This window comes from Scleropages formosus, chromosome 3, assembly GCF_900964775.1.
Source record: "Scleropages formosus chromosome 3, fSclFor1.1, whole genome shotgun sequence".
Classification (NCBI taxonomy): Eukaryota; Metazoa; Chordata; class Actinopteri; order Osteoglossiformes; family Osteoglossidae; genus Scleropages; species Scleropages formosus.
Window position 1 is genome coordinate 11064748 of NC_041808.1, and position 15624 is coordinate 11080371.

The window sequence follows — 15624 nt, forward strand, 5'->3', positions numbered from 1 at the left end:
TGCACAGAGGCCACCCCAGAGGAGAGTCCTGAGGAGGCAGGGCTGGAAAGGAGTACATTACCTGATCTTGGCTCAGACCCATGACCTTGTCCATCTCATTCTCCTGTGAGTTCTGTTGACCACTGTGTGATGGCCGTGAGTCCCACTCATGAGCAGAATGCTCCAAACCTCTGTGTCTGTGCACCATGAAAGAGTTATCCATTATGAATGACTGCTTGCCCAAAGCACAGTTGCTGTGCACCAGACCATATCCTGGAAGTACAGCACATGAGGCACGGTACGCCCTGAATGGGGACTCCAGTCCATCACCGAGCAGTGACACACACTGCTTCACACACGCATACACACACTACAGCAATTTTAAGTCACTAATTTACCTGTAATACATATCTTTGGACTGTGGGAGGAAACCAGACCACCTGGGGCAAAGCCATGCAAGCACAAGAAGAACAAGCAAACACTGCACAATCTGAGCTGGATTTGAGCCCACATTTGAAGTGCTCTGCTGTAATGCTCACAGTTAGACTCTTGAGTTAAAAAATGAGTACAGGTCTCCGTTATACAATGCAAATATCATGTCCGACACGAAATCATTCTTGTATTAAATGTACAGAAAAGCATAAATATTTGAAACAAAATGCCAGTGTTTTTTTTAAACATTTCATATTATTTTTACAGTGAAAATGTATTTATTTTGTAGGAGGATGTGTGCTGTGATTTTCAACCTGCAGTGTGTTAACGTGAGACACGTTACATCATATCTGTACTTAAAATGTTTGCTTTGAGTTTTTATCAATAAGGTTCAAACATTTTAAAACCAAGTAATAAAGATTTATTTTTTTACTGTCAGAGCCTTGCCCATCAGTGCTTCACCCTTTGCTAATGCTCAAGAAATAATAATCACACACACACACACATTTTCAGAACCGCTTGTCCCATACGGGGTCACGGAGCCAACCCGGTAACACAGGGCGTAAGGCCGGAGGGGGAGGGGACACACCCAGGACGGGACGCCAGTCCGTCGCAGGGCACCCCAAGCAGGACTCGAACCCCAGACCCACTGGAGAGCAGGACTGTGGTCCAACCCACTGCGCCACCGCACCCCCTCAAATAATAATCAAATTTGTTTTAAAATTAAGCTGAGCATCATCTGTGCATTTCTGACCTTTCTTAACAGCATTTACTCTTTCCATTTTTGTCGCCAATGTAATGTTGTGGCACTTCATCTTTGCTGAAAAATTAGCAACATCACCTGAAGGATCCCTAGTAGACACCTTAGGGGTCGAAACAAACCAGTCTGCGGAAAAATAGCAAGACAGGTGCTAGTAGCACACTCATCCAACACAAACCACTGACAACGCAACCAACAAGAGGTACAAAAAAGAAATGCTTCATCAAATATATCACATTTATTGCACCCTCCTTATTTAATCATTACTGTATTTGATAAATATTCATCCTTGTTCTTGATAGTCTTGAAGTTGTAAGACTGGCTGCTGTATGATGATGCTGTGGTTCCAGACTCGGCCTTTTAGAAGCCATCGGTAATAAAATCTCAATCTCAAATCTCATCCCCATTAGTGGCTCCTGAAACATTCTTCCAGCGTACAGCATGACCTGTAAATTGAACAGCACGGCAGTCCAGGTGGTCTTTCAAAATTCTTCCATCATTGATGGATCCCTCCACTTTGGGAAGGGGCTCTTCGGATGAAAATGCGTTTCAAAGACCATTCGAAATGACTGATTTCAGCTTAGACAAAGCTAGGAGACAAGGGCACATGCAGGCAATGAGTGAAAGGTTTTAGTCTTCTAACAATCATTTTAAACAGACAATTTCCTCCAGGGAAGTTTCACGTCAATCACCTCGGTGGAGCACCATGCCTATTGACTGGGACTGAAATGGATTGTCTGATGTCACCGATCTGTCTGAATCTTCTATTTATGGATGACCGCTCCTTAACCCTACATGAGCTCCTTGCCATAAATTCTTGCTGAACCACTCATCTACTGCTGGAGCGCCACTGGGCTCAGTAGACCCTGGGAAAAGCGGTTGATACCTCGAACACACAAACATGGCTACATGGGTAAATAAGTGTATGAGCCTGGTGAGTTTAGTGCACACTAAGCGCAGGTAACTGGCTCGAGTCCTGTTGTCGTTGGCAGAACTCTCGTCACGAAGCGCGAAACTGTTAAGACATTTAGAGTCCGCGCCAGGTAGCGCAGCCACTTCCCGCCTCTTCGACGGAGTGACGTCACGTCACCTAGCAACCGTGGATGTCATCAGGCTCGAGCAGGCAGAAGTGCTGCGTGCGAATCCCGAGAGCTGCAAACGGCTTAAGGGAACAATCGTTCAGTCCCGACCTTCACCATTTTTGTCGCGATGATACGATTGAAATAGTCGCTTCAGAGCGCCTGCAGCAAATTTTACTCGGTATAATTACGCAAGAGACGAAATGAGCCACCTAAATGCCGGGTAAGTTGTTATGCGGACCTCTCATTTTTATTTCTCAGCATTTAGTTTTAAACTTTTCCACCTGCTATGACAGCCCACGATATATATGTCATTTGAAGCAACCGCTATGAGAATCTGATCGAATCCTGTGCTTTATTTTAAAGCAGAAACATATGCGTGATGCTGCAGACCTCCCTGTTTAAATTAAATTTATGCAAATTTCCAGTGTTAGCCATAATGAATTATGTTTTTGTTTTGTTTTAAAAATCATTAAATGATTTTGGTGCAGCGCTCAGGGAGTTGGGAAATGTCAACATAAATAAGCTGTCATAGTGCCTTATAATATTGTTTGGTGCAAGAGAGTATTTTGCTCACATTCTTCAAATGACTGTGTATAGAAGTAAGCGTGTTTAGAAACAATTTTATTTTATTGAGTATTAATAAAGTCTTCTATGTTAAATAAAGCCTAGGTGCTTATAATAACTGTTTAAGTAGAAAGGAAATCAATGTTTAGAATGGTTCTTGCATAGTCACCTTCTCGGAATAGTATTTTCCTTGATATCTGCTGGGGCAGGAAGAGAAATAAGTAGAAGAGTAAAAAATGACATTTTGAGGTTCACCCCTTATCAATAAGACATAATGAGGCCAATCAGACCTAGTAACTGTAGAGGTGAAAAAACTACAGCAAAGATACTGTTGCCTGCTATATTCGCTAGCCATTACCGCAACGTCGTCGCACAGTTCAGACAAATTGGATGGCAGCAAATACTCGTATGTTGTCACAGTTGCTTGGCTACGAGGGTGTAATTGTAAACCCAGCAACATCCTTAAACAACATCAAGTGCACAGTAAATGGAGCCCCAAAGAAGGACAGCCTGAATAATATTTTTTGTTCTACTTGAGCGTGGTACCAAGTATCAATATACTTGCCAGGCTGTTCACCTTCCTTGTGTTTACGGTGATCCGATGAATTGCCCTCCTACGGGGAACGCTTACTGACAGCATTTAATTAAAGTGATTAAAACAATGACACATAACGGCACACAGCAGACAAAATTATCTGTTGTTAGATGTCTGTCTGTAGGCTTTGTTAGAAAAATGCCATTGTTGCAGTGACCTTGCTTAGCACCTGAGATCCGATGGAAGAGATTTAGTTAGTCTCATTAGAAAAAAACACTTGTTCAGGAGGCCCAGTGGGGTAACTAGAGCTGGGAGACCTATTGTTCACATTGGGACTGTTACTAAGCTTCAGGGCTATAAAGCATGCCAGAAGGGTGAGGAGGTGCTCCTTAGTTCATTTTCTTGCTTGAGATACATAAAACATCTCTAACACATCATTCCATGTCCTCAGTCTTCTGTCGGCCTACAACAGCCTTACAGACAAACATCTGGCTGGATACTTCAGTAACACGCGGATCAGACGACACCTGGTGAAAGTAGGGCTGGTATGTCAAGCTGCACAAGCAGTAAAGATGTAAAAAAATGTTATTAATACTAACAGTTATTAACAGGTGTTACAGAACATTATTATGTCCTTGGTATATTCCTGTTTTAAAGAAATTTCAGCCTTTGAGAAATAAAAAAAAACTGGTATTAAAGTTTGTTCATACAGCTTTACTGTTATTGCTTTGAAAGCTACTGCATGGTTAACATGATTCAGTTGCAGTGTAATTTGGTAAGCAAGTCAAGGGGACTGTGTGGTTGTAGATCACACGGAGTGGGAGCATTGTCCCAGATAAGGAGTACAAGTACAATGTGATGAGGAAATACCATGAAAGGCACATGCGTGAATGTCTGGCCCAAGCCATATTCAACAAGGTGTTGGACATAGAGGTGAGGACATCAGACTATCATAGAAATGTCTATCTTTCTTTACTAGTTCTCAGTTTGCTGAAATATTCCATTACTTTTGTTATTTAGCGACACCACCATATACAAATCAAGAAAAAACTGGAGGATTTTGCACAAAGGGAACGTGTGAATAAAATCAAGGTAAATATTGTACATACCGTTCATTCTGCACTATATTAAGACTACTATAATGCTAATATAATACTGATTCTCATATAATACTAATTTAATATGCAGCATAGTATGAGTGCCCTTAACAGAAATTTAAATTAAGATAATATTTCAACACATTAAAGGTGGAACGTTCCAGAAGATACAATGGTGACATCATTCCTTTACGTTCTCCGAGGCCTCCGTCAGGCCCCAGAAATGGACATACTTGGCATTCTGGGCCAGAAGTGGAACCGTCAGAGTCCTCTGAATCTGTGAGTTAACTTGACCAGCTAACAGGGTTTACAATGGATTTGGGACAAACTGCAGAAATTACGGCTGAAAAAAATCCATGTTTCTGAAAGTACAGTGTTACACTCTGGAATATGTTGTTATTTCCTAAAACGAAACACTAGTGTTGAATAAATAGTGCTTATGCTTGTAACAAATTTTTGAACTTAGCAAATTATCTGTAGGCATTACTAAGTGTACATTTTTTAATTGCGGCAAAGTTGGGCAATTACTCTGCTAAAGGACTATTACACCACAACTGTTAGTGTTATTTGGTCATATGACAAATGGGACTGTAAGCCCTGTGTTGGTAATTTCTGCTGCAGTCTGGAGATTTCACCACGTTTTCACTCATGATGTGTTCTACAGACACGTCAAGCGCACACTGTCTTCTTTGGCCATTCGTCAGGCAGTGCAGCTGTTCACTGTAAATAGCTGCTCTATTGTGGGCAATTACTACAGTTTAACACTGACCTGACCGTGTAAATAAATTATGTCAGCATGTCCAGGAAATGATACAAACTTTCTCCCGCTTCCACTAACTTTCAAGAGGATTTTTGCTTTAGAATTCCAAAGACATGTTTGTAGTATCCCTACTGGACCATATGGCTATTGCTTCTTTTCCTGTGTAATGCTACTCAGCCTGGTTCCTCTCGGCCCAACACGGCCCCAGAGAAAATTCAGAGGCCCATCCGGCTCCAGCCCATAAACAGTGGCTCCACCCACAGGCCATCCCAGTCCTCCAGCCCCAGGACTTCCTCTGGGGACAAGGAGCGGCTTGGCAGCACTGTGGTGAGTCCTGGTCTTCTGACCATTTCTCTTCTCCGGAGCACTGGCAACCACAGGGGACCGTGAGCGGCAAACACCGAGACAAGTGTTTGTAACTCCCAGATCCTAGATTGTATTTGTTCATCATCCTTCAGCTGAAGAGCAATTTGTTTCTTGAAACATGTCCAAATTGGCTTTATACAGCAATAACCATTAATTTTCAATCAATAGTACTCTGGAGCACAGTCACAGTTCAGTGTTCTTTTTAAGTTATAATTGTAAGAGTTTCTTAAACAAGAATATACTTTGATTATTTGTTAAATAGAATAAATTCATGTTTTAATTAGTTAATTGAAAAGAAAGAGGTTTAAAACTTTCAGAATTGTAAATGTCCTAAAATAATAGAACGTATTACTAATGGGGAATATTTATCATACATGTGCAATTACTGTAATATAATGTTATAATTTCATAATGTTATCACAATGGAGTTTTTATTTTTTTTGTTCTGGTTTCTAGCTGGAACGAGATCCCGTGAGGCATGTGGCAACGGGCAAGTATTCCAGTGGGATATCTCCTTATTGTCTTCCGGTCATCAATAATTTTGTCACTCCAGTGCCCCCTTCATCCAAAAGAAAAGCAAGAAGTTTTAAAAGCACCCCCAATGGAACTATGAGGGGAAGAAAATTGCGTCCCACCACAGCTCCCAGCATTCCCGCGGTCACAAAGGTCAGGCGCTGCTCCTACCCTCAATGGTGGAACGAGAAAAGCAAAGTGTGATTTGTGGATGGCTAGTCACTGCATTTTATGCAGTCAATGAAAAACAATAAATCTGATCTGTCGGCCATTTGTAAGGGTTTCCAATGAAACAGAAGCAAGATTAACTTCTTTTAATTACGCAGTACTGAAAAAGAATTAAAGTTGCATCTGCTTGCAGGAGTCCAAGTTCCATAAGATGTCGACACACAGCAGTGCGTCAGTAACAATGGTGCTTCACTGCAAGTCGCTGAGAATTTCTCACAATGACATAGACCTCAGGCATGAGGTGAAGGTCTTCCAGCAGCACTGTGGAGGGGAGAATATCTGCGTGTACAAAGGGAAGCTAAGAGAGGGAGGTCAGCCATTGAACACACTACAAACTACAGAAAAAACCCACTCAGTGAGCTGTACCTTGCAATTCTTCTACAAAGTCATAAAGAATGATGAACAGAAAGAAGGATCATTTTTTAGGAACTTTTCACTGGTCATAAAATTAAAATCCATTGGGATGTGTTGCTGTTTACCTTTGAACAAAGTCCTCGACCTTTATTTCTTTAATAATAATAAAAATCCCTCATATTTCTTTGTTACTCCTTCTTTGAAGGAGCAAAATAATATAATTTCAGACTCAATTTGTCCAAGCTTATCTATCTGTGCAGCCTTCCAGCACTCTTGTTAAGATTTAGAAAAGAAACCTGGTTTATTGTTGCTTATTTGAATTCGTTCACGTCTGTGGTTTTGTTGCATACCTCTCCTTCCTTTCAGAGCCTTTCCGGTTCATCTCGCGACGGCACCGTGGCTTCCCCTTCAGTCTCACTTTCTACCTCAATGGCCTGCAGGTGGAACGCCTGAGCTCTTGCTGTGAGTTCAGGCACCGAAGGGGCTTCAGACTTGGGGGGAAGCGTGGCCACTTCAGCTTTGTCAGTGTGGATGGGGCCTCTCCATGCTACAAGTGAGCAGCTCTTGTTCTATGGCCCAGCACAATTCACAGAATTGCAAGGGTACACTTGCATGTTGCCAGCGTTTCAGTGGAATATCCACTGTTTGTGCTATTGTTTATATGCTTTTAGTACCTTTTGGAAAGTAAAATGGTTTGGGTGGAGTGTCTTTAGCCTATTTATATGGTCAGTGGATATTTAGATTCACTGGGCATGTCTGCATTCTCATTACACATGAATTTCAGTTTAATATTCACACCATTCATTCTTCAAGGTCCTAATCTGCTGACAGAGACCATATCAATGTCCCACCACAATTTTTATTGCAGTCATCTGCTGTCATACGACCCTCCAGTATCATTTATGTCTTGTTGTGTGTCCATAGGTGTATCATTGCTATGGGTCTAGACAAGAAGCCCACCCCTCCCCCAATTGGAAGACAGCAGGACACAGAAGGAGAAGGCTTTCTTGGTAATTCCCTGGAGATGACTGAGGACTCCAGAGACAAAGAGAAAGAAAATGTCAAAGAGGATAGTCAGTGCAATATGCAAGCAGAATCCAGCCAAGGACATGACAGCAACCACAGGGATTCTGAGGAGAAAGATAGTATACAAGACAAGGAGGAGGACAAAGCAAAAGATGGTAAATGTTCAGACAGCCCTGTACCCTGAATCCCCTACAGTTTCACAGCTTCTACTACAGATTTCCAGCCTGTGCCTTTGTTCTGATGTCTGAGCTGGCTTCTTGTTGTCCAGGCTACGACGAGGACTTTGAAGCTGATGACGAAAGAGTAGATGATGAGAGGGATGAGTCAGAACCTCATGCAATGAATAAAGAGACCTCTTCTCCATCTAATGAAGGCAGGGATTTTCAAAGTGAAAGCAAAGAAGACAGAGAGATTGACAACCAAGAGAGTGAGGACAATGAGAAAGACATATACACTGACAGTGAGGCTGAAGAAGATGACAAAATCAGTAAGTAATGTAGCCTCGTTCTCCTTTGACCTTCAGGATGAAACAGAACTACCAAATGGAACCATGAAAGAACAAATAGGAGTATTCATTTTCCTCCAGAACTATCTTTAGTAAAGTAAACTGAAAATGTTAAAGGGCTGGCTTTTAAAAATAACAAAGTCAACCAAGAGTATTCCATGAAAGAAAATTATACCATCATTCAATCACTTGTTTCTCCCATTCAATTAATTCTCTTTTAGGAAAGAAGACAACGCCCTCTCTCTCTTCTAGGACTTCCTCTTTCTCCTCAGACAACAGCAATGAGGACTCTGAGAGTGAAGCAGAAGAGATGAAGGAAGCCATGCCTGATAGAGCTTCCAGCTCTATCTCCAAAGTAGAATGGACAGAGGATGATAAGACAGGGCAAGATGTAGAGGAGCATATCCAGTTGGAGCATAGTGAAGATGATCCCAGACAAGGTAGGTTGAAAGAACTGAAGGCTTCTGAAGAACCTATGAAAGCAGCATCTACAGATAACGACGAGGCTACTTCTGATGCAAACGTCAAAACCACACCAACAGTGGAGGCCGTAGGCCTTGAACCACTAGATAGTGCATTGGACAGGGCCAGCTTGGAGGGCTCTCTCAGTAACATGCAGACAGGTATGACTGGAGGTGTTGCCAGAGATGATACAGAGGCCAGCACCAGGGAAACTGTTGAGGATGTGGAGCCTGAGAGGGGTGAGTAGCCTGACCAAGGCCATACTCCATGATCTTGGGCAATTTCTGTCATCCGCTTGTGTGGTGGTTGTGATACCATTTCTTCTGTGGTATGTGTTATTTGATGATTAGGTCTTGCTATAGCATGCTGCCTTTTCCTTTGAAATGCTGAGTTTGCTATTCATTTTTAGAGTTTTCTTGTGATTACAGCATTTCTTCTTGTTCAGCTTTTTTTGTTTTGAAGTTTGGCCTTTAGATTTATAATGCAAGTCTGCTTTAGCTCAACTCCCCCGTGGCATCTGCCTGTTTAAAACAGTACTTCCTGGAGCTGAGATGGAGTGCTTTCATTCTTAGAACTGTTAAGAAACTTCACAGTGTTTAACTCAGTCCAAGAGGTTACGTTTGCTATTAGGGTGAAATATCAAGATATATACACACATATATTGCAGTGTCTCCCCATGGAGCTACTGGAGACTGGTTCAGGAGACAGGATTCTAGGAAAATGCTCTTTATGCAACGCATACATGTCTTTTCAACAGCAGTCTTGACAAAGACGCCACAGAAAGTACGAGACAGTCTGCTGAACATTCGAGAGTTCCCCCAGGTCACACACTGGTTAGGGCGTCACCACTTGAACCCCCCAGAATTTCCCTGTGGCTCACTAAGTATCAGCAATATAACAGCCAATCAGAAAGGAACACAGGACTATGTACAGGATGAGACACTAACACCAACTATTTGCATTAATCCACACTAGCCCCCCTCAGCGCTGTTTTTATATATATGTGTGCAGTTTATATCTGCTGCATGAAGGAACACGGTTGAGTTGATCTGATGAACTTTCTCATAGTCTGATGTTTGTTTATTCATTAACAATTATATGAATATTCATTCATTATGTGAAATTCAGTGTTTTCACAGTAAACAGCATTTGGGTTTTTTCTGAATGCTACAGAAAACATAAATGTGTACTTTCTGGAAAAATGGAAAAACTGAGTTTCATGATAACTTCTTTGTACCTTCATTTGCTATGCGCTGAGATATGGGGAAAAAGGTTTATACTTTTCTGTGTGCTGCATAACTCATTAATTTATTCCAACAATATTTCCAATTAATATTTTATGGTTATGTTGTGTTAAATTTTTAACAACCATTTTGTCAAAAAAATGGAAAATTATCAGTAACTGTGTATAGTGAAATCCAGAATTAAATCATTAATTGTAACATGAATTTTTTTTTTTTTAGATTTCGGAAAAAAATTTCTTATAAAATTATGGAAAGCAGCAGGATATACCTTATGTAAAATTAATTAGAATGCAGACGTTAACATTAGATACTGTTTTCTATATTTTTTCAATATTTGTAAACACTAAATAATGTCACTTGTTTTGCAATGTGATATCATAAAGTGATGCTTTTCTGTTTTCTGTAACCTACTAAAACATCCTTCATTAAAATTGTGTGAATAAATGCATTGTATTCACCTTTCCATTTATTTTTTTCCACTGCACTTTTTTTCAAATAAGTGTCTTGCATTTTAACGTTTTTCTTTCTGAGACTTTCCTTCACGTCATTTGGATTGAAACGCTTCTGTGATCACTGTAAACTTCTTGAATAGCAAATTTTTACAGTTAAGTCGCTCACATCTTGTCTGCTCCACATGTGTGTGTCCTCTGCGTGCCTAAATCAAGCCAAGTCTGTGCAGGAGAAGTTGGCTGAAGCCATAATGAAGGAGGCCCAGTGTGACTCAGAACCAGAATTCAGTGACACCAGCACTGAGGAAGAGGAGGAACAGAACTGCCCTGGTAACTGGCTCTGCCTGCATTTACGATAGTACTGGTTTGCCACTTACAAGTGCGTATGTAACAGAACAAATGGTACGTGCTTAATGGATCATTTATTTTTGTCAGCAGTGTCCTTGGCAGGATTAAACACTTTAGTAAGAAAGGGTTATTTTATATTGTTTTGCTCTTTTTAATGAAAACTGCTTGCTGTAACTACCTTGTTGTGTGTTCTAGGTGTGCAGGTACAAGAAAATTTCACTGCCGCCCTTCCACAGTTACCCTGCACAAAGATCAAGGTCACTGATGAGCAACCAGTGGGCGCTGAAGGAGAAGCTCCTGTAAAGGACATTGAGGATGAGATGAATGCTAACTTTGTGGAGAATCAGAAAGTAGAAGATACCACAGAGCTGCCTCAGGAGGCACAGGAGCCAGGTTTTGAAACAGAAGATGAAAAGATGGAGGAAACCTCAACAAAAACTGAGCTTCAGGAACAAAAAACTTCGAGAATGGTCCTGGAAAATTCTGAGGAGGTCCTGCAGGAAAGTGAAAACAATGTAAAGGAGAACAAAATGGAGATGGCAGCCACAGAGACAGGGGAAAACCAGACAGATGAGTCTGGTGAAGCCCATGCTGAAGGCACAGATTATAATTTTATGGCAGTGTGTGAAGGCAAAGCAGAGGAGAATGAAAACAATGACAATGCCGAAGACAATGAGACTCGAGGAGAAGGAACTGAAGATGGAGGAGACCTAAGTGCAGCGGAGGTAGCTGTATCTAACATGTATGATGATGAGGCAAAAGCTGAGGATGAATGGACTGCAGTGGAGGCAAACAAGACTGAGGAAGGTGACACAGATGCGTCAGAACACAATGAAAGCAGTGGCCGCGAAAAGGGAGAAATTCTAGAGCACACTACAGAAGGAGACACTGAAGAGACAAATGAAAAAAATGACACCATAGGACAGAGTGATGAACTGACAGAGGCTGAACTAGAGGCACCTACAGAAGAAGAAAGGAACTTAGACAAGCTCAGCACATTGGAAGATGGAAGTGGACATACAGAGCAAGAAGAAAATCATGATACCATTCAGCAAGATAAAGCTCAGACTGGGGAGGAAGATGATGATTTTAATATTAAAAAAACAAGTGCCCAGGAGAACCAGGTTAATGATGAAGACAATACAGATATGGTAGCAATAGGTGAGAACAATAATGAGGTACAAGAGGAGCCAACAGAAGAAGCAGACTCTGTAGCTGAACAGGACAGCAGTAGTACTATGGTTCTACCGGCAACAGACGAGGAAGCAACCACAGATCAGCCAGCAATAGTTAAAGAGGAACAAAAACCCCCAGACTATGAGGATAAGTCTGAAAACTTACTCAAAATGACAGTAGAAACAGAGACTAAGAATGAAGAGTTGGATGAAAAAGAGGGAGACATAGATCTTAAGGAAAATGATTCAGAACCTAAGGAAATGGGATCCAAAGATGAGCTGCATGTGGAAGAACAAATAGAACTAGAAAATAACACTGAGATGGTGAATGGGAATATGGATACAGAATTAGAGTGTGAAACTGAGACAGTTGTTGAGACTGAAGTTGAGCAGACTGTAGTTGAAAATGAGAATGACAGATCAAACTTAACAGAGACAGTTGTTAAATCACATACAGTAGAAGAAGACAGAGTTCAAGCAGAAGAGTGTGAGGGTGATAATGGAAGTGTTTTCCTTGATGCAGACCAAAGTCATAGCCGAACAAAAGATCTACAAGGCCAGGACGCTGAAAGCAATGAATCGGAAAAAGAGCAAGAAGCAGAAACGGTAATGCCAAGAAGCATGAAAGCTGAAAATGGAGAGATGCGGGTCCTTGAGATTGAAGAACAGGAGGAAACCAAAGCAGAACTGGTCATGACAGAAGAAGGAGTAAAAGCAGAATTAGTCAAGTCAGAAGGTAATACAGAACAACCTCAGAATGATGCTAGTGAAACAGACGAAAAGCAAAAACTGGAAAGTGAAGAAAAGGGTATTCCGGGAGCAAACATAGAAAATGAAAATGAGGAAACTAAGACATCACCAGAAGAACATGAGGAGACTCAAGATCTACTTGAAGGAAGCACTGATGGCATAAATAAACAAGGGCCAACAGATGTGGCTGATACAAACATCACTGAGGCTGAATCTGAGTTGAAAGCACAAGATGAGCAGCATGATCAGGTGCAACCTTTAATGGAAAGTGATCCCAACAATGTGCTAGACACAGAAAATGATGGCAGGGATCCCACCATAGCTAAGAAGAAAGACTATGAAAATGAAGCAAATGTGGAGGAATACTGTATGGTTGATGGAGGAAACAGAGATGAACAAGTAATAGCAGAAGGTCAATCAGACATCATGGAGAACAGATTGGAGATTACTGAGCCTACAGTGATTGAAGAGCTAGACGTGTTAAATGAGACCGAGAGCAGAAAAGCTGAAAGAGAGGAAAAAGTGAATAAATCAGAATTGAATGATTTCAATGACATATCTGAGGAGGAAGTAAAAACAGAACAGAATGAAGAGACCATTGATACCCATGGTACACCCAATTTGTTAACACAGTCTGTAGGTCAGTTCATGAATACTGAATGTGAACCAGAAGCTGTAATTGATGATGATGTGTTTAACACTACATCTGATGTGAAAAATGCAGAAGCTACAGCTAAAGAGGATGACAAGGATCACGTGACTAACTTGGAAGACAAAGAGGCAGAAGTGCCTAGCTATGAAGAGGAATCCTTGCATGAGGACAAAGCTGATTCTCAGCCCCTGGTCACAGAACCTAGAGATGGGGAGGATACATCTGAGCTCAGAAGCAATCACTCCAAAGACGAAGAAGCAGGAGGATTAAGGGCTACTCAAGGCATGTCAGATGATGATACAGAGAAATACAGTACAGAGGCTGTTCCAAAAACTGAAGACCAGAGCAAAGACAAAGTTGAAAGTTCAGTGTCCCACTCTGAACTAGAATATAGAGGCGAAACACAGTAAGCATTTCTCTATGCTGACACTATGAAAGCTTTATTGACAATTGCTAAGGAGGAATTAAAACATTTCAACCATAGTTCAAGGGGACCTAGTAGTATAACTGAAGACAAGAGGATACACAGAAAATATTTACATTGTAATATGAAGAACTCCATAATTGTGTCACACAGATGCTTGTTTCTACTACGCTAATGTTAAAATAACTGAAATAGGATGGTTTCCTAATCTGTAAAATTTAGACTCAAAAGAAAGAATTCATAAGGTGGTAATTTATTCTTGAATTTTGTCTTTACAGGACTCTTGAGTCCTGGACATAAGGAGCAGAATTTACTTTAAATTCTGTGTTAGTTATTGTTATGTGTAGTTTTGGTTGCTTTTCGCTCATGTGCTGAATCAGAATCAGTGTGGGAGTAAGCTGCAAAACCATTCACAAGTCATGGTGTCTATGTCCAAGCACAACATTCAAACACTACAGCTTCTGTTAGTGAAAATAAGAGCCAAGCTCTCAATCAGTTGCACTCTTGGAAAAATCAATTATTTTATTTCCCATGATAATGGAGACTCATGATCAATATTGCAAAGTGGTTAGCAGTTGAGGTGTAAGTGGCATTCTGATTATTGCCTTCCCTGCCATCGTAACAGACTTTGACAGTGGTCAGACTCATCTTTTCTAAGAGTCCTGCAGAAGGTCTAGTTATTATTCTGAAATGGACAGCACACAGGCCACACAGCTCATCTCAAATAATTCAACAACAGAATATGATTCCCTACCCACATCCTTTTCCTTACCCACACAGTCTTACGTTTGTACCACACAATGTCACTATCTCAAGAACCTCTATTGTCAAGGTCTGGTGTCAGTGTGTTGCTACTGAACCAGGTATAGTAAATGAAAACTTTGCGTGATCCATCAAAAAGTATATGAATCACTTGCACTTAATATTTGCACTTTTGGCTGTGGATCTAATGGGATTTGAGGTAAATTATACACCCAGGGTCTATCAGTATAGGTAATTTATTTGTCCAGCGGAAAAAAATATTTATTTTTCTATGTCTTAAATGTTCCTCCAAAGGAAGAATTATATTTCTTGTAATAAGGTGTGTTTGAACTTCATCACTCATCATTTTAGTTAGATATTGCTTAAGTATTTCATCTTCATGTCACAATATAAACATGAATTATACCCATTCAGCTGGCAACTCAATAAAATGAAGCTGGTCATATGTAACACTGAGGATTTTGTTTTTGTTTTTTTTTTTCTGTTGTGAATTTGGTAGTTGTCAGTATATTAACTCAAAACAAATGTAGAAAATTTTTCTGTTCTTCAACTACTGCTCAGATAACCATGTTACAACAAAGGCTTATATGATCTGTAGAGAGCCAAATTATTTTCACATTTTACACAGGAAACAAAGGAGATTGTCAGTAGACTTTTCACATGTTCACTGTAGACTCCTCTTTACAAAATTCTCACTCTATTTTCCAGTTTTATCTGGTTTATCTGGTTAATTTGTCATGTAGTGTGTTACAAATAAGTATTATTTTTGAATAAATCTATATATCGCAATAAATCTAGTACTCAAACTGAGGTTTCTGTGATTTTGTTTGTATGCTTCTGTCCATTATCAGGTTCATAAAACTTGCGAAAACTATTAGATAATAAAAGAGATTCAAGGAACTTAAAATGTGTATTTCAATATGTGATTTTTAATCTGATAATACTTTTATAAATTGCAGAAGAAAATCACTGTAAAACATTGTAATAGCATCTTAAATCTATTTCAATGGACAGCTTCACAATAAAACAACGTAGAAAACTGGAGTTACACTGCTTAACATGTTTTTCATTTTCCCTGTAATGGTATCTTTTAAAAAATATCACCATACCTTCAGATGGGATGATGAGTAAGTTAAGCATTGTATTTCAGCTTGTTG

At 40.3% G+C, this 15624-nt stretch overlaps 1 protein-coding gene across 2 annotated transcripts; it reads left to right on the forward strand.

The window, feature by feature from the left end:
• The first annotated feature begins 2287 nt into the window (after positions 1-2287).
• On the forward strand, positions 2288-15256 carry erich3 (glutamate-rich 3). 2 transcript variants are annotated; one of them, XM_018753194.2, is made up of 14 exons: positions 2288-2473; positions 3804-3897; positions 4160-4285; positions 4373-4444; positions 4600-4728; positions 5387-5536; positions 6032-6241; positions 6450-6627; positions 7037-7223; positions 7595-7851; positions 7965-8183; positions 8423-8902; positions 10573-10686; positions 10900-15256. In XM_018753194.2, exons 1-14 carry the CDS (start codon positions 2454-2456, stop codon positions 13689-13691), a joined length of 5028 nt encoding a protein of 1675 aa, XP_018608710.2. In that variant the 5' UTR covers positions 2288-2453; the 3' UTR covers positions 13692-15256. The 2 variants fall into 2 exon arrangements, with proteins under 2 accessions (XP_018608710.2, XP_018608711.2); XM_018753195.2 differs by lacking the exon at positions 4160-4285.
• Positions 15257-15624: the final 368 nt, after the last annotated feature.